We start from the raw sequence: 19,408 nt of genomic DNA, 5'->3' as shown, positions 1-19,408 counted from the left end.
GAAAATATCAATATGACATTTTTCTGCAAACATATGCCTAACCCTTTCCCAGTGAAGCAAATTTCTCCATAAGAATTACACATTCAAATAAGGCAACAAGAGAAGTATCCTACACTTCTCTTTTGTAAAGTAAATCTGAACAGCCGATATGGGCATCTACATCAACTACTGTATATCAAACAAACATAATAGGCCGAACTGAGCCTAAACTCTTTTAAAATAGCCCTGAGAACCTATATGGTTGCTCCATGTCAATGTGATTTTTTTAACCTTTTCTTTTTGTTATTATTGAGTATGTTTGATCTCCTCTGCCCTGTTTTTAACGTTGTAGCACTTTGAGATCCAGTTTGTTTAAAAGTGTGTTAGAAATTAAATGGTAAATCGGGTGCGTAAATCGAGGTTACAATGTAATGGCACATTTCGTCAGACATCATCTTGTCATCCTCTGCGTTGTTTTGAATATGTTAAATTTGTCATTTTCCACCAAAAACAATAATTATTGAGCAATTTCTTCTGATTGATTGAAACTTTTATTAGTAGATTGCATAGTACAGTACACATTCCGTACAATTGACCACTAAATGGTAACACCCGAATAAGTTTTTTTAACTTCTCCACGTAAATCAATTCATGGTTCAATGTGTTTCAGTGCAAAACTCGCGTCAAATGAAATTCAAAGTTTGGTTAAAAACATTTTTTTTTTTAAATTTCACTTCAATAAAAGTGTGAAAATATTTTGTAATGAGGCCGGGCCCTAAATTAAATGCTGCCTCCGGCCCTGATTTACCCAGTCCCTTTGTTGGACACAATAATGTTACCTTGGGCTGTGAATCTTTCGGCACAGGCAATAGATTCGATTCTTGGGGGTAACCATTTGATTCAGTATCGAAACTCGATTAAAAATACATACTTTTTGTTAACATAGGGTGCCAATTCTATGATTAACTACATTCCTTCAAAACATAGATAAACTATCTTACTGGAAAGAAAACTGGTTTTGTTGAAAAAAATTCTACCCAAACATTTAATAAAGTCAAATACAAGATAGATAGATAGTACTTTATGAATTCCTTCAGGAAAATTAAAATAATAAAATAATTTAATAAAAAATCAAATAAGGCAACAGGAAAAGTATTGAACACTTCTCTTTTCTAAAGTAAATCTGTACAGCAGATATGACCATATAGGATGTGTCTGAGTGGCTGGACAGGACAGATACATTTTTTTTATTTTTATTTAAAATATACATTTTTTAATCAAAAAGAGTTTCCTCCACCGGGTGGCGGGGCTCTCCCTTAGAGGTAGGGTGAGAAGCTCTGCCATCCGGGAGGAGTTTAAAGTAAAGCCGCTGCTCCTCCACCTTAAGAGGAGCCAGATGAGGTGGTTCGGGCATCTGCTCAGGATTCCAACCGAACTCCTCCCAAGGGAGGTGTTTGGGTCCAAGAGGAAGACCCAGGACACATTGGGAAGACTATGTCTCCCGGCTGGCCTGGGAACGCCTCGGGATCCCCCGGGAGGATCTAGACGAACTGGCTGGGGAGATGGAAGGCTGGGCTTCTTTGCTTAGGCTGCTGCACACGCGACCGGACCTCGGATAAGCGGAATAAAATGGATGGATAGCTTTTTTCATCGATTAAGAATCATTAAAAATAAAAAGCGCGATTCATTTGAAAATCGATTTTTTTGTTGACACTCTTAATGTTACCCGACACTCCACTATCAATAAAACCAAATACAATAGCCCCATCCAAAAAGATTGATAATTTCTTCTTACAGAAAATGCTGCATCGTCTTCAAGGCGTCCGTTCACTTGCCAAGGTAAATACACTTTTTCTTTTTAAAACTTGCCACTTTTGTAAATCTTCACACGTAATTCCCCCTGCGCTGTGGTTCAGCACATGAGCGGTGTGGCCGACATGTACTTAGCGTGTGACGGGCAAGAGCTCGCAGCGCGGTCGCTGGTCGCCATGACCTGTGAGTACCATCAAACAGATAAATACACCAGAACAAATACGTCCCCTGTTATCATGCCTTTGCAGATTTGCCCTGCAGACACGTTCCAGAAGCTGTCAGCCGCTGAAGACCAAAGGGTCTGGGTCATCGAGAGCGGCGCGCACACGGTAGGAGGCGTGGTGTTCAAACTCTTTGATGTATTTTATTTTCCAAAACGGTCGCATCTTAACGGTGTTCGAAAAAGTCAGAAGAAAAGCAGAACAAGTGAACTCATTTGACCTTTGAGTAAATCTGACAACAGCCCAACCCTTTACGGGCTCTAAATTGACTTTTGTAGCATTGAATTCAAATAAACCATGTAAAAGGTGGCTAACAATACAGCTCATAGGACTATTCTATTCCGCCCGTAAAGCCCTCTGAAAAAAACATCCAAAAACCACAAACAGTTCTTTTATTTTCATCTTATGATGTAATTATTAACCAAGTATTAGCAATATTGTTAGAATAAACATTAATGCAGAAAATTAATTTCTAGCGGTGCCGTGATCACATAGAGCTAACTAGCTTGTGGCATACTTGCCAACCTTGAGACCTCCGAATTCGGGAAATGTTGAAATTTAATATATATTCTACACATTTTTACAACATTGAAAAACATTATTAAAATGGAGGCTTCTCAGATGGTGAGATAACTCCTCGAAATTAGATTAGATTTTGATGTATTGGTCCCCGTTGGGGAAATTCATTTTCACTGCCGTATATTTAAACAATAGACATTAAACATCACGAACAAAAATAACAAAAAGACATCATACATGACCAACACATTTACAGGCTTGTCAGACAGGCCTGCTGTTTAGGGGGGCTATAGCTGCAGGGATAAGGCTTTTCCCAAGGGGGGCCCTCCGGAATTTGATGGTTCTGTTCCTGTGCCATGATTGTAGTGGGATGATGTATTAGTGTAGTAGTGGGTGAGTCATATCCTAGACTATCGTGTTTGCCAGTCGAATGATGGACCTGTGGTTTGAATCTGAAATGTTGGGTGTGGGTAGGCCGATGATTTTAGCTGCTATGTTTGTAATGCGTAGGAGTTTGGTCTGGTGGGTTACAGAAAGCATAGTGAAAAATTAAAAATGTGTCAAAATGACTGGCTTAGAATAACCAAAGGTATAGATGTGTGTGTCCAAGTTAAAAGAAACGGTAGGCTGTCTTCTTCTTCTAATGAAAATATTACAATCTTTGCAAGCTTGGGTAACGTTTGCTGTGGTCTGGAACAACATGGCACATAAACAACTATCAGAAATGCAGCCAATATTAAATAAAGATAATGTGTCATGAGACATGTAAATATAAATTGTATACAGAGGTCTTAAGTAAAGGGAATTAAATGAGCTCAAATATACCTACAAACGAGGCATGATGATGTACATAGTTAGCCTAAATAGCATATTAGCATCGATTAGCTTGGCATAAAACACGTCTTTCTGTGGCAGCGTCGGAGAAAGTTATACACGTAAACAAACCGTTGCGTCAGTCCACATAACTACGGTGAGTTCAAGGATTGTCGAAATTAGTAGGACAAAACAGTGCTCGAAAAGTACTCGCATTAGTGAAGCATAAATACAAAAATATTATTCTGTGGGCTTTCTAACAATTAGTAAGGTTTGTATCAAGTTTGTCCTCCTACAAAAACCTTTTTTCCTCCATCTTTTTCTATTTTCACACATTTTCGAGAAAAGTTCTAAAGAGGATAGAAATTCCAACAATCACTTTATTGAGCAAGACTGTTTGTTGGCCGTAACAAGAACAAAAACATTAGTAAAAACTTTTATCAAGAAAAACTGGTCATTGCCTGCCGTACAAACCAGGCCAAAACAGACTCTTTGTCATCTGTCATACCAACAGCATCTGCTCGCTCTTTCTCACTTGCGAACGACACACACACTCATGGCACTTCGCCACTGATGCGTTTATGGCCACACAAAGTCAAACAACTCCAACACCAGACATAATGTGTAAATTCCAAGTTGTTACTGTATGATGCCCCAAATAAATGTGTGCTTATTGTACTTGTATTGATTAAGAATGTTAATTTTCAGATAATCATGAAATATTGTTTCTAAATGACAGAAATGCTCATAAAAAGGCATGTTTTACAGATAGCAAGTTACAAGAGTGTACACTTTTCCCATGAATGTTTTAGGTGGAATTAAATGTGATCTTTGAAAGGATTTCAAATTATTTCCAAAGTAAAACCTCAATCCAGACATACGATATTAGTACGGAGATCATGGAAAAACAATATTTTTTTTTTTGTTATTTTAATTAAAAGTGGGCCAAATCACCTATAATAGAAAATAATCTGATGGAAATGACTACCATCATTTTTTCTAATGCAGGGGTGTCCAGACTACAGCCCGTAGGCCAAGAGCGGCCCACCGACGTCTTCAATTTGGCCCGCAAAACATCATATGTTTGATAAGGAATCTTACCCACAGGAAGATTGCATTTATTTTAATAGTCTCACCGTTTCAATGCTGCTATTATGTCACTGTCTAGTGGACTACGTGGGTGATTCAGGTCAATGACCTTTAATTATGCTCTGAGGCGTTTACTTGTATAATGCAATGCAAACAACCTTACCTAATCATGGGGCAAAAAAAAATAAAAAATCCAACCAACATAAAAGGTCAACAGACATTGTTAAACTTAACACAACCTGCTCACTGAACTTTGAGAACATTATAACAAACGTCCATCCACCATAAAAAGTTCAAAATTACACCCATTTGAATCCGTTACAAAGCATGATGGGGAAAATGAAAAAATACTCCACACTTATCGATGTTTGGCACATTTTAGCTGCTTGATAACAACAAAACATTAAGAAGGTTGTCACAGAAGTAAACAAGGTAGAATTCAATCTTTCACATATATAGCTATATATGTACACATATATATGTATAGGCTATATATATATATATATATATATATATATATATATATATATATATATATATATATATATATACACACACACACACTCACTGATATCACATGCACAAAGATAAGACCTTATGGAGTAAAGTTCTGTGGTCAGATGAAACAAAAATTGATCTGTTTGGCCACAATACCCAGCAATATGTTCAGAGGAGAAAAGGTGAGGCATTTAATCCCAGGAACACCATGTCTACCGTCAAGCATGGTGGTGGTGGTATGATGCTTTGGGCATGTTTTGCTGCCAATAAAAATTGGTGCTTTACAGAGAGTAAATGGGACAATGAAAAAGGAGGATTACCTCCAAATTCTTCAGGACAACCTAAAATCATCAGCCCGGAGGTTGGGTCTTGGGCGCAGTTGTGTATTCCAACAGGACAATGACTCCGAACACACGTCAAACGTGGTAAAGGAATGGCTGAATCAGGCTAGAATTAAGGTTTTAGAATGGCCTTCACAAAGTCCTGACTTAAACGTGTGGACAATGCTAAGGAAACAAGTCCATGTCAGAAAACCAACAAATTGAGCTGAACTGCACCAATTTTGTCAAGAAGAGTGGTCAAAAATTCAACCAGAAGCTTGTGAATGGCTACCAAAAGCGCCTTATTGCAGTGAAACTTACCAAGGGACATGTAACCAAATATTGACATTGCCGTATGTATACTTTTGACCCAGCAGATTTGGTCACATTTTCAGTAGACCCATAATAAATTCATAAAAGAACCAAACTTCATGAATGTTTTTGTGACAAGTATGTGCTCCATTTACTTTATCACAAAAAACAATAGTTGTAGAAAGAATTGGAAACTCAAGACAGCCATGACATCATGTCTTTCACAAGTGTATGTAAACTTTTGGCCAAAAGTTTGGACATACCTTCTCCTCATTCAATGTGTTTTCTTTATTTTCATGACTGATTACATTTTAGATTGTCACTGAAGGCATTAAAACTACGAATGAACACATGTGGAGTTATGCACTTAACAGAAAAAGGTGAAATTAATGAAAACATGTTTTATATTCTAGTTTCTTCAAAATAGCCACCCTTCTTTCTGATTACTTTTTCGCACACTCTTGGCGTTTTCTCGATGAGCTTTAAGTTAAAGTTACACACACACTAGGTGTGGTGAAATTGGTCCTCTGCATTTGACCTATCCCCTTGTTCACCACCTGGGAGGTGAGGGGATCAGTGGGCAGCAATGGTTCCGCGCCCGGGAATATTTTTTGGTGATTTAACCCCCAATTCCAACCCTTAATGTTGAGTGCCAAGCAGAGAGGTAATGGGTCCCATTTTTATAGTCATTGGTATGATCGGACACTCTAACCACCAGACCACTGAGTAGGCTTCAATGGTTTTCACTTCACAGTGTTTGAAGCTCATCAAGAGAATGCCGCGAGTGTGCAAAGCAATAATCAGAGCAAAGGGTGGCTATTTTGAAGAAACTACAATATAAAACATGTTTTCAGTTATTTCACCTTTTTTTGTTAAGTACATAACTCCACATAATCTACAATGTAAATAGTCATGAAAATAAAGAAAACGCATTGAATGAGTTATTTTACATGCAGTCAAACTTCGGCCCTCGACCAAAATTTTTTAGCCCATTGCGGCTCCCAAATCAAAAAGTTTGGACACCGCTTTTTGAATGTAAAATGTGTGGTTTAGCTCAATAAAAGTTCAGAAACACCATTTTAGTGACTAGTCTGTGTGTGTAGACGCTGGTGAAGCTGCTGTCCACAACCGATAGCAGCGTGCTGCTGGGAGCCCTCATCGCACTCACCAGCTTGGCTGAGAGGTACACACCCTACAAATATCCCATCCCCCGTATGAATTATTGTGTTGCCAAAGTTTGCGGCGTATGTTCCCCCAGCGCGCAGTGCAGGGACGAGATCGGGGAGCTGCAGATTGCCGAGAACCTTCTTGTTATCCTGCAGGAATACGACCTCCTGTCCAAGAGGTTGGTTTAATAGCCTAGGGATGCACTGGCCCTGCTTGATAACATCTTAAAGGGGTCGTATTATGATTTTTTTTTCTAAATTTAAAGCACTTCCTTGTGGTCTATATAACATGTAACAGTGTTTCTTTGGTTCAAATATTGCATAGATTGATTTACAGACCGTTTCTTCAGGATGCAGCGTTTTATGGGCAGCCTGTTGCGATCTGTGACTCAGATCTTCACATGTTTATTTTTCCATCTTTGTTTCATTCTCTTCTGACCCACTTACTTCCTGTTTAGTCCGTTACCATGGTTATACATTGATTTCACCTGCTCCTCGTTTTCTACACACCTGGTTCTCCTTGATTTCTCCCTATATAAGCTTTCCTCTTTTCTTTGTTCAGTCTCGGATCCTAATTTGCCCACGCGCAACAGTGACGACTCTCGACCTGCATCTTTGTATGTATATTCTCGCTAGCTTTTACGCTAAGCCATTTGTTGATTCCAGCTCACATGCTGAGGAATTGTTTTTCTGTTTTTGGTTTGCCTTCTCTTTACAGCAGTGTTTTTTGTTCCTAGCCTTTTATTATTTAATAAATCCATTTATAACTTACCTTGTTGTGTTCATCGCTTCGACGCATCCACGGAAGAACCAATCCGGCATTACAATGCCACACAAGCGTCACAGTAGGATCCGAGCATCAAAATGTTTTTCCGCGTCGAAACCACGGGAGGAACCCTTCGACTTGGGTTTGTGGTTGGAGCTCGTGGCTTGGGAGCAGGAAAGACTTGACTGTGGGCCTGAAGTCCCCTCCGAAGCCGTTCGCGCTGCCCCGAAGAGGCGGGGGGTCCAGTGGAGAGGCCCCCCGCACGGCAGTAATGTTCCAGCACCACTTATTCCTCCCCATGGACACAGCAAGTTTCACCCCGTCCAGGATTCACCCGTCATTACCGGTAATCCTGCTTGTTTTTTTTCAAATCATTCCTTAAGCTGCCATGACACTTTTTCTGACACAAGCGATGACGTCAATTGGGGAACGCCCACCGGTGACGCAACACCGGCCTCTGTTGATGACATTTTTTCAGAAGATTTTTATATTGTGGACAGTAATTCTCATTCCCAACCTTTTTTGAATATCAATAACATTCATGACAAGATACAGAATTATCAGGATATTTTTTCTTATTATTCTAGTCAACCTCAGTCACCTAGTTTTTCTCCTACACCTCCTTTAAAACCTCATTCTCCGGCCAAGTCCAAGGTGTTTCCTCCCTTTTCTAAAGGAAATTCTGGACAAATTAAAGGGGAGGAGTCGGCCCGCCTCCAAGCCTCCCACCACCCTCCCTTAAGGTCAGTCCCTGACCATAGGGAACGGGTCTGGGATCCCCGTCTGGAGGAAGGGGCTATGACCTATAGCTGTGCTACGGAGGTAGCACAGATACTACCCTCTAAACCACAGCCACCATGTAGACCTCCTCCACCTGTTTTTCCCCCGGCCAAATCTCAACGGCCTTGTAGACCTCCTCCACCTGTTTTTCCCCTGGCCAAGTCTCAACGGCCTTGTAGACCTCCTCCACCTGTTTTTCCCCCGGCCAAGTCTCAACGGCCTTGTAGACCTCCTCCACCTGTTTTTCCCCCGGCCAAGTCTCAACGGCCTTGTAGACCTCCTCCACCTGTGTTTCCCCCGGTCAAATCACAACGACCAAGTAGACCTCCTCCACCGGTGTTCAGACTCGCGAGGTCATTACCTCAAGCACATCCTCCACCACCGGTGTTCTGCATTTCTCCCAGTTTGGTTCTCACACCAGCACTTAACTGTAGTCTGGTTCTCGCACCAGAAACTGATGTTTCTAGCCTGGTTCTCAAGCCAGCACTAGACTCCCACCTGGTTCTCACACCAGCCTCCGACCCAGAACTGGTTCTCATACCAGTTACAGACTTTAGCCTGGAGCCCACTCCAGTACCAGCTCCAGAGCTGGAGCCTACTCCAGTACCAGCTCCACGCCGCCAAGCGCCGGTACCAGCTCCGCGCCGCCAAGCACCGCCGACGACGGGGCTGGAGCCCACACCAGCGTCGACGACGGGGCTGGAGCCCACACCAGCGTCAACGACGGGGCTGGAACCTTCACCTGTGTCGACAGGGCTGGAGCCCACTCCAGTGCCAGCTCCTCGACAAGCGCCGGTACCAGCTCCACGCCGCCAAGCGCCGGTACCAGCTCCACGCCGCCAAGCACTGCCGACGACTAATACGCCTGCCTCTACGACGTCGCCGTTTGCTTCTACGCCGACGACTCCTGCGGCTCCCAGGCCGCCTCCGACGACTCCTGCGGCTCCCAGGCCGCCTCCGACGACTCCTGCGGCTCCCAGGCCGCCTCCGACGACTCCTGCGGCTCCCAGGCCGCCTCCGACGCCTTCTTCGGCTGCAGCACCCGCATCATCCTCGCCAGCTGCACTCGGGCCTGCTTTGGCTGCAGTCCCCGCACCCTCGTCTGCTGCTTCCAAGCCTGCTGGGATTTCGGTGCTGAGGCGTCGTCCACCACGTCGATCACGGGCGTGGCCTCTGCGAGGTCATCCTCCTCGCCAGACACTCCCTCCTCCATGTCGGCCACGGATGTGGCCGTGCCCGGGTCGTCCGCCTCGCCGGGCACCTCATCCTGCGATGCGGCCACTAATGTGGCCTTTTCGAGGTCGCCCGCCAAAACTTGTTCGGCAGCGGCGTTCCATCCGCCGCCGCCACTTGACTTGTCCTCGGTGGATTCGGGGACACACGACTTGGCGACCCTCCACCGTGGCCTCCCTCCGCCCTCCCTTCGTTTGTGGACTCTGTTTTTGGGGAGGGGGTTCAAGTTGTTTCTTATTTGTTTTTGTTTTCTTTGAGACATCTGGAATCTGTCTTTTTGGGGGGGGGAATACTGTTGCGATCTGTGACTCAGATCTTCACATGTTTATTTTTCCATCTTTGTTTCATTCTCTTCTGACCCACTTACTTCCTGTTTAGTCCGTTACCATGGTTATACATTGATTTCACCTGCTCCTCGTTTTCTACACACCTGGTTCTCCTTGATTTCTCCCTATATAAGCTTTCCTCTTTTCTTTGTTCAGTCTCGGATCCTAATTTGCCCACGCGCAACAGTGACGACTCTCGACCTGCATCTTTGTATGTATATTCTCGCTAGCTTTTACGCTAAGCCATTTGTTGATTCCAGCTCACATGCTGAGGAATTGTTTTTCTGTTTTTGGTTTGCCTTCTCTTTACAGCAGTGTTTTTTGTTCCTAGCCTTTTATTATTTAATAAATCCATTTATAACTTACCTTGTTGTGTTCATCGCTTCGACGCATCCACGGAAGAACCAATCCGGCATTACAATGCCACACAAGCGTCACACAGCCTTATTTACATGCCTCCACTTTGTTTTAAGCGCTCCTATAGCGAGTCTTCTGACAAATATACAAACCCCGTTTCAAAATGAGTTGGGAAATTGTGTTAGATGTAAATGTAAAAGGAATACAATGATTTGCAAATCATTTTCAACCCATATTCAGTTGAATATGCTACAAAGACAACATATTTGATGCTCAAACTGATAAACATTTCTTCTTTGCCAGCAACACGTGGCAAAGAAGTTGGGAAAGGTGGCAATAAATACTGATAAAGTTGAGGAATGCTCATCAAACACTTATATGGAACATCCCACAGGTGTGCAGGCTAATTGAGAACAGTTGGGTGCCATGATTGGGTATAAAAGCAGCTTCCATGAAATGCTAAGTCATTCACAAACAAGGCTGCAGCGAAGGTCATCACTTTGTAAGCAAATTGTTGAACAGTTTTAGAACAACATTTCTCAACGAGCTATTGAAAGGAATTTAGGTATTTTACCATCTATGGTCAGTAAAATCATCAAAAGGTTCAGAGAATCTGGAGAAATCACTGCACATAAGCGATGATATTACAGACCTTTAATCCCTCAGGCGGTACTGCATCAAAAACCGACATCAGTGTGTAAAGGATATCACCACATGGGCTCAGGAACACTTCATAAAACCACTGTCAGTAACTACAGTTGGTCGCTACATCTGTAAGTGCAAGTTAAAACTCTACTATGCAAAGCCAAACCCAATTACCAACAACACCCTGAAACGCCGCCAGCTTCTCTGGGCCCGAGCTCATCTAAGATGGACTGATGCAAAGTGGAAAAGTATTCTGTGGTCTGACGAGTCCACATTTCAAATTATATTTGGAAACAGAGGACGTGGTGTCCTCCAGAACAAAGAGGAAAATAACCATTCGGATTGTTATAGGTGCAAAGTTCAAAAGCCAGCATCTGTGATGGTACGGGGGTGTAATAATGCCCAAGGCATGGGTAACTTACACATCTGTGAAGGCACCATTAATGCTGAAAGGTCCATACAGGTTTTGGAGCAACATATGTTGTCATCCAAGCAACGTTATCATGGACGCCCCTGCTTATTTCAGCAAGACAATGCCAAGCCACGTGTTACAACAGCGTGGCTTCGTAGTAAAAGCGTGCGGGGACTTTCCTGGCACGTCTGCAGTCCAAACCTGTCCCCCATCGAAAATGTGTGGAGCATTATGAAGCGTAAAATACGACAGCAGAGATGCCGGACTGTTGAACGACTGAAGCTCTACATAAAACAAGAATGGGAAAGAATTCCACTTTCAAAGCTTCAACAATTAGTTTCCTCAGTTCCCAAACGTTTATTGAGTGTTGTTAAAAGATAAAGTGATGTAACACAGTGGTGAACATGCCCTTTCCCAACTACTTTGACACGTGTTGCTGCCATGAAATTCTAAGTTAATTATTATTTGCAAAAAAAAAAATAAAGTTTATGAGTTTGAACATCAAATATCTTGTCTTTGTAGTGCATTCAATTAGATATGGGTTGAGAAGGATTTGCAAATCATTGTATTCCGTTTATATTTACATCCATCACAATTTCCCAACTCATATGGAAACAGGGTTTGTAAGTTTGACCTGCACTCTACTTTGTAATTAGAAATGGCAACAGCAGAGGATGCATGTGCATGTAAGAGCCAGTCTGCCCCACAACAAGAGAATATAGAAAAAGAAGGAACTTAATGACTACAAAGCATTTAAAATAAATCTCTACCAATGTCCGCTGACATCACCAATGGCAAAAACGTCAACAATTGGGAAAATTCCAAACCGCTTATTTCCTGAAAGTACGAAGGAATGCGAGATTCTCTTATAAATACCAAACCAGTGAAGTTGGCACAGAATCGGAAATACTTTAATAATCCCCGAGGGGAAATAAAGATTTTCAGCACAATCCCATTCAAGAGCAGACAAACATTACAGGGAGACAGAACAGGTGAGAAAAAGAAAAACAAAAAATTCCGTCTAAGCCCGGGCCCTGGAGAGGGGGTCCAGACTGAGGCTAAGGAGAAAAAAAAACTCAGAGCCATAGCACACAAACGTGTGTGTAAGAGGGAAACATCAAAGAACACAAAAGACGTTAAAAACATTAAAAGCACGTTGTGTAAATCATAAATAAAAACAAAATACAATGATTTGCAAATCATTTTCAACTTATATACAATTAAATAGACTGCAAAGACAAGAAATTTAACTTTCGAACTGGAAAACTTTGTTATTTTTTGCAAATATTAGCTTATTTGGAATTTGATGCCTGCCACATGTTTAAAAAAAGCTGGCACTAGGGGCAAAAAAGAGTCACCACTTTGTGAACAAGTGCGTGAGCAAATTGTTTAGGAACAACATTTCTCAACGAGCTATTGCAAGGAATTTAGGGATTTCACCATCTACAGTCCGTTATATCATCAAAAGGTTCAGAGAATCTGGAGAAATCACTGCACGTAAGCAGCAAGGGTGGAAACCAACATTGAATGCCCATGACTTTCGATGCCTCGGACGGTACTGCTTCAAAAACCGAAATCAGTGTGTAAAGGATATCACCACATGAGCTCAGGAACACCTCAGAAAACCACTGTCAGTAACTACAGTTCATCGCTACATCTGTAAGTGCAAGTTAACTCTACTATGCGAAGCGAAAGCCATTTATCAACTACACCCAGAAACGCCGCCGGCTTTGCTGGGCCCGAGCTTATCTAAGATGGACTGATGCAAAATGTAAAAGTGTTCTGTGTTCAGACGAGTCCACATTTCAAATAGTTTTTGGAAACTGTGGATGTCGTGTCCTCCGAAACCAAGAGGAAAAACAACCATCCGGATTGTTACAGGCGCAAAGTTCAAAAGCCAGCATCTGTGATGGTATGGGGTGTATTAGTGCCCAAGGCATAGGTAACTTACAAATATGTGAAGGCACCATTAATGCTGAAAGGTACTTACAGTTTTTGGAGTAACATATGATGCCATCCAAGCAACATTATCATGGACGCCCCTGCTTATTTCAGCAAGACAATGCCAAGCCGCATGTTACAACAGCGTGGCTTCATAGTAAAAGAGTGCGGGTACTAGACTGGCCTGCCTGTAGTCCAGACTTGTCTCCCATTGAAAATATGTAGCGCATTATGAAGCCTAAAATACCACAACGGAGACCCCGGACTGTTGAACAACTTAAGCTGTACATCAAGCAAGAATGGGAAAGAATTCCACCTGAATAGCTTAAAAAATCGGTCTCCTCAGTTCTCAAACATTTACTAAATGTGTTGTTAAAAGGAAAGGCAGTGGTACAAAGTTTTTTGCAATGTGTTGCTGCCATTAAATTCTAAGGTAATGATTATTTGCAAAAAAAAAATTAAGTTTCTAAGTTCGAACATTAAATATCTTGTCTTTGCAGTCCATTCAATTGATTACAAGTTGAAAATGATTTGCAAATCATTCCTTTTTTATTTACGTGCCAACTTCACTGGTTGTGTTTTTTTTTTTTTGTATCTCCGCTATTGTTTAATTTAATGGTCCAATTTACAGGATTTATCCAGATTCCAAATACAAAAGAGCAGGTACCAAAAGGTAAGAAAAGTTGTTTTTGCATAATAAGGCTGCTTTTAACGTCTGTGCTTTGTCTCGTCTCTGCTGCAACCCGTTGATCTCCTCTGCAGGAGTTTGTTCCGTGACAGAGATAACAATGTTGTTTTTTTGAATGTGTTGTTGTGGCTTGCAGGATGGCTGCAGAGCTGCTGAGGCGTCTCTCGCCAGTGCAGTGTGTCAGAGATCAGCTGAGGGAGCTGGAGGGCTTGCCGGTGTTGCTCAGCCTGCTGCACACCCCGCACGTTAAGCTGCTGTGGAGCGTCGCCTGGACCCTGGTACAGTTGTGCCAGGACCCCGACGCCAGGGCCGACATACGGAGCTTAGGGGGTGTGCAGCCGCTGCTCCGGCTGCTTAACAGGTGAAGGTGGATTATGTTAGTTTTGAAACGCTGCCAAATTCATATATACTTTCACACTTACAGTCAAAGACACTCGGCCTGTGACCGCTCGTCAGTGGAGAGGCTGTCGAGCGCCCAAGCCGCTGATCGTGTCCACAAAGGACTTCATAGAGAGGAGGTCTGCCCCCAGGTTGAAGCCGACGACACAGCGGCCCTGCAGTCAGGTCAGACAATACACAACAACACGTAGACAATAGTACGTGTTCTTGCAGGCGAGAGGTCACGCTGCAGTAATCCAAAATGTTGATTTGTTGTTTGTGCTCGCCAAGGAAAGACGACACAATCTCCCCCCCCCCCACCACTGGAGCCTTATCAGTTGCAGAGAATGTAAACAAGTTCTTTCCTGACAATCAGGCCCAGTAACGTGACTGCTTGCAGCTATCACTTTGGAAAAGGCTTGCTTTTTTAATGATACAATTAAGTAGAGATGACCGATAATGTCTTTTTTGTCGATATCCGATATTCTTCAACTCTTAATTACCGATACCGATATGTACAGTCGTGGAATTAACACATTATTTTGCCTAATTTTGTTGTGAGGCCCCCGTTGGGTGCATTAAACAATGTAACAAGGTTTTCCAAAATAAATTAACTCAAGTTATGGGAAAAAAAACTGCCAACATGGCACTGCCATATTTATTATTGAAGTCACAAAGTGCATTTTTTTTTTTAACATGCCTCAAAACAGCAGCTTGGAATTTGGGATATGCTCTCTCTGAGAGAGCATGAGGAGGTTGAGGTGGGTGGGGTTAGGGAGGGGCGTATATTGTAGCCTCCCGGAAGAGTTAGTGCTGCAAGGGCTTCTGGCTATTTGTTCTGTTGTGTTTATGTTGTGTTACGGTGCGGATGTTCTCCTGAAATGTGTTTGTCATTCTTGTTTGGTGTGGGTTCACAGTTGAGCGCATATTTGTAACAGTGTTAAAGTTATTTATACAGCCACCCTCAGTGTGACCTGTATGGCTGTTGACTAAGTATGCCTTGTATTCACTTACTTATGTGAAACGCCAATATTATGTGACTGGGCCGGCACGTAAAGGTAGTGCCTTTAAGGTTTATTGGCGCTCTGTACTCCTCCCTACATCCGTGTACACAGCGGCGTTTTAAAAAGTCATACATTTTCCTTTTTGAAACCGATACTGATAATTTTAAAACTGATACCGATCATTTCCGATGTTACATTTTAAAGCATTTATCGGCCGATAATATCGGCTGTCCGATATTATCGGACATTTCTAGTCAGAACCGAATTCAACAAGTTCTCACCATTGTTTCAATGTCTTGTACCTGCTGCGTGATATCAATATTGAATCAGCACACCCCTAGTTTTGTACCCTGCAGACGCTTTAAGGATCTTTCTGTGTAGAGTTTGCATGTTCTCCCTGTGACTGCATGGGTTCCCTCCGGGTACTCCGGCTTCTTCCCACCGCCAAAAACATGCACCTGGGGATAGGTTGATTGGCAACACTAAATGGGCCCTAGTGTGTGAATGTTGTCTGTATTTTTGTGTTGGCCTTGTGATGAGGTGGCAACTTGTCCAGGGTGTACCCCGCCTTCCGGCCAAATGCAGCTGAGATAGGTTCCAGCAACCCTGAACGGGACAAGCGGTAGAAAACGGATGGATGGATGGATGAATTATTGACCTATTTATTTAAGGCCCCATCTGACATCACATGAACAAAGATCAGACCTTCTGGTAGAAAGTTCTGTGGTCAGATTAAACAAAAAATTTGTTGTTTGGCCACAATACCCAGCAATATGTTTGGAGGAGAAAAGGTGAGGGCTTTAATCCCAGGAACACCATGTCTTCCGTCAAGCATGGTGGCGGTACTATTATGCACTGGGCCTGTTTTGCTGCCAATGGAACTGGTGCTTTACAGAGAGTAAATGGGACAATGACACAGGAGGATTACCTCAAAATTCTTCAAGACAACCTAAAATCATCTGCCCGGAGGTTGGGTCTTGGGCGCAGTTGGGTGTTCAAACAGGACAATGACCCCAGAAACACGTCAAAAGTGGTAAAGGAATGGCTAAATCAGGCTAGAATGAAGGTTTTAGAATGGCCTTCCCAAAGAAGTTGTCACGACAGGGTTTTCGCGGCTTACTGTAGGGTTGTTCCTCCCAGATGCAGACGGATTTCAGTGTGAGGAAGGGGATGATTTATTTATCATAAATCATAGCAAAACAGAAAACAAGCAAAAAGGATGTGTGCCGATCGCACGCGGAAGCTAAGGCAAAACCTTAGCACAAGAAACATAGAAGCAGGAACCAGGAATATCCAAACGTAACAGTTGCATGAAGCAAACAATGAAGCCGGACTGAGCGTGGCAAGAAAGGTGAATAAATAGCTCTCTGATTAGTGGTCGATCACTAACCAGAGGCAGGTGAACCCAATTAATCCCTATAGAAACCAAAACAAACCCAGAGGTGCACAAAACAGGAACTAAGGGAGTCCAAAAATAACAGAAAATAACGTATTTCCTTGAATTGCCGCAGGGCATATAGTATGCGCCTGCCTTGAATTACTGCCGGGTCAAACTCGCGTCCAAAAATAATTAGCGCATGCTTAGTATTTCCGCCTGGTCAAACTCGTGACGTCACGAGTGACACTTCCCCTGTCATCATTTTCAAAATGGAGGAGGCTGATTTCAATACTGGTAATTTGAAATCGCATAAAGGGAAGAAGAGCTATTCAGTAGGATTTAAGGTCCAAGCTTACATCACACTAAACATTTTACTGCATGCCTTTGGTAAGTGCCGGAGTGAGAAGATGTTTTAAAATAATTAGCGCATGCTTACTTTTACCGCATGCCTTTGGTAAGCGCAGGAGTGAGAAGAGGTTTTAAATTAATTAGCGCCCCGGCGGCAATTCAAGGAAATACGGTAACTAAACAAAAAGATCATGGCAGAAATACAGTATCAGGGAGAGGGGATCGGCATTTATGATCAGCATTAAAAAGCATTAATTGGCAATGCCAATCACATAATTTTTCATGAAAACCGGCCGATACTAATGAAAAAACGATCGACTGTCATATCCCTAAAAGGACTTTGAAATGAGCGCTAAATGGCAGACTTTTTTTCAATGAACATTTGAGGAAGCTGCTGATGGTGTGTTTGACAGAGAAACAGTTGCAGAAGTTCACTCTCCAAGGTAAACGCTGTATTAACATAACTTTATTTGATAAAACTACTGTAACTGTTTACAGTACATTCGTATTTCTCTGTAGCGGGTTCCCAAACTCTGAAACGATCTCCTCTCCATGTGAGACAGGCCCCTTCTTTGGCTATTTTTAAGACCCTTCTTAAAACACATTTTTCTTCACTGGCTTTTAACCCAGCATGTAACTTTAAACTGTTTTGAACTTTTTAAGTGCTTTTTATCGAACAAATTGTTCTCAAGCTAATTTGTATTTGCTTTTTCAATGTGTATTTTACCATCCATCTTCTTCCGCTTATCAGAGGTCGGGTCATGGGGGCAGCAGCCTAAGCAGGGAAGCCCAGGCTTTCCTATCCCCAGCCACTTCGTCCAGCTTCCCGGAGGATCCCGAGGCTTTCCCAGGCCAGCTGGGAGACATAGTCTTCCCAACGTGTCCTTGGTCTTCCCTGTGGCCTCCTACCGGTTGGACATGCCCTTAACACCTCCCTAGGGCGGCGTCTGGGTGACATCCTGACCAGATGCCTGAACCACCTCATCTGGCTCCTCTCGATGTGGAGGAGCAGCGCCTTTACTTTGAGCTCCCCCAAAATGGCAGAGCTTCTCACCCTATCTCTAAGGGAAAACCCCCCCACCCGGCATAGGAAACTCATTTCGGCTGCTTGTATCCGTGATCTTGTCCTTTCGGTCATAACCCAAAGCTCATGACCGTATGTGAGGATGGGAACGTAGATCGACCGGTAAATTGAGAGTTTTGCCTTCCGGCTCAGCTCCTTCGTCACCACAACGGATTGATACAGTGTCCACATTACTGAATACGCCGCACCAATCCACCTGTCGATCTCACGATCCACTCTTCCCTCACTCGTGAACAAGACTCCAAGGTACTTGAACTCCTCCACTTAGGCCAGGGTCCCGGGGGTGGCACTCGACCCTTTTCCGGGCGAGAACCATGGACTCGGACTTGGAGGTGCTGATTCGGCTTTGAACCGATCCAGTGAGAGCTGAAGATCCTGGCCAGATTAAGCCATCAGGACCACATCATTTGCAAAAAGCAAAGACCTAATCCTGCAGCCACCAAACCGGATCCCCAACACCTTGACTGCGCTTAGAAATTCTGTCCATAAATGATAAACGGGTTGTACTTGTACAGCCCTTTTCTACCTTCAAGGTACTCAAAGCGCTTTGACACTACTTCCCTTTGTTCTTCTACTGTGGTTGTTTTTAAACGGCTTTAGAAATAAAGTTGGTATGGTATGGTATCTAAAAGCATGTTACACGAGGTATCTTGGTACAAATTGATTTTCGCAACACAAGTTTTCATTCTTTTGATTTTTTTTCCTTATGCGGGCCTTAGTTGAAAAGGTTTGGACACCCTTGCTCATATTTTTGAAATGAGTGAATAAATCATATCCATGTTCATTTACTTTTCCAGGCTGCTGCACAGCTCTGACTGAGCTCTGCCTGGATGACTCGTGTGCTCATCACATTGTGCAGGTCAGCATTATTATCAAAAAGATTCTCAAACAAAAAACGCTTCAGGTCCGTTTTCAAATCTGCCTTCAGGAAAATGGAATCTTCATCCTGGCAAAACTGATTTTACCGCCAAACTCTGTTCCAAAGATGTCGTCTCTACAGGTACAAGTCTCCCTGTGTTCATTGAGACGTCTTCAAGTCCAAGTGAGTCTTGTCAATTTGGTTGGCAGTGCTACGCATTCCGGGCTTTGCGCTTTCTCTTCAGCGCGGAGAGGAACAGACATCCTTTCAAGAGGTGTTGTTCTCCTGCAGTCTTGTAAAACTGATCCTTTTTTTAATTGCATGTACTTTTTAACCCAGCTTCTCATTCCAGGCTCTTCCCGACTGACCTTTTTGAGGTTTTTATTGACGTGGGTCATTATGTGCGAGACCTCCGGGCCTACGAGAGTCTTCAAATCATAGTTTCTCAATATTCTGTGAGAACACTAGAAGAAAACGTAT

General features: G+C 42.9%; 1 protein-coding gene across 1 annotated transcript in view; it reads left to right on the top strand.

The window, feature by feature from the left end:
- Positions 1-19,408, top strand: part of nek10 (NIMA-related kinase 10) — a 47,767-nt gene that overhangs the window by 8,386 nt on the left and 19,973 nt on the right. Inside the window, exons 6-16 of the mRNA XM_061916618.1 lie at positions 1,777-1,818; positions 1,896-1,974; positions 2,053-2,120; positions 6,667-6,746; positions 6,822-6,908; positions 14,014-14,238; positions 14,302-14,441; positions 18,867-18,928; positions 18,998-19,069; positions 19,138-19,202; positions 19,281-19,383. Coding sequence (XP_061772602.1) covers positions 1,777-1,818; positions 1,896-1,974; positions 2,053-2,120; positions 6,667-6,746; positions 6,822-6,908; positions 14,014-14,238; positions 14,302-14,441; positions 18,867-18,928; positions 18,998-19,069; positions 19,138-19,202; positions 19,281-19,383 — 1,023 coding nt within the window. The remainder of the gene's footprint in view (positions 1-1,776; positions 1,819-1,895; positions 1,975-2,052; positions 2,121-6,666; positions 6,747-6,821; positions 6,909-14,013; positions 14,239-14,301; positions 14,442-18,866; positions 18,929-18,997; positions 19,070-19,137; positions 19,203-19,280; positions 19,384-19,408) is intronic.

This window comes from Nerophis ophidion, linkage group LG11 (genome assembly GCF_033978795.1).
Source record: "Nerophis ophidion isolate RoL-2023_Sa linkage group LG11, RoL_Noph_v1.0, whole genome shotgun sequence".
Taxonomy (NCBI): Eukaryota; Metazoa; Chordata; class Actinopteri; order Syngnathiformes; family Syngnathidae; genus Nerophis; species Nerophis ophidion.
Note: the sequence above shows the minus strand (reverse complement) of the source record. Positions and strands in the feature narration are given on the sequence as shown.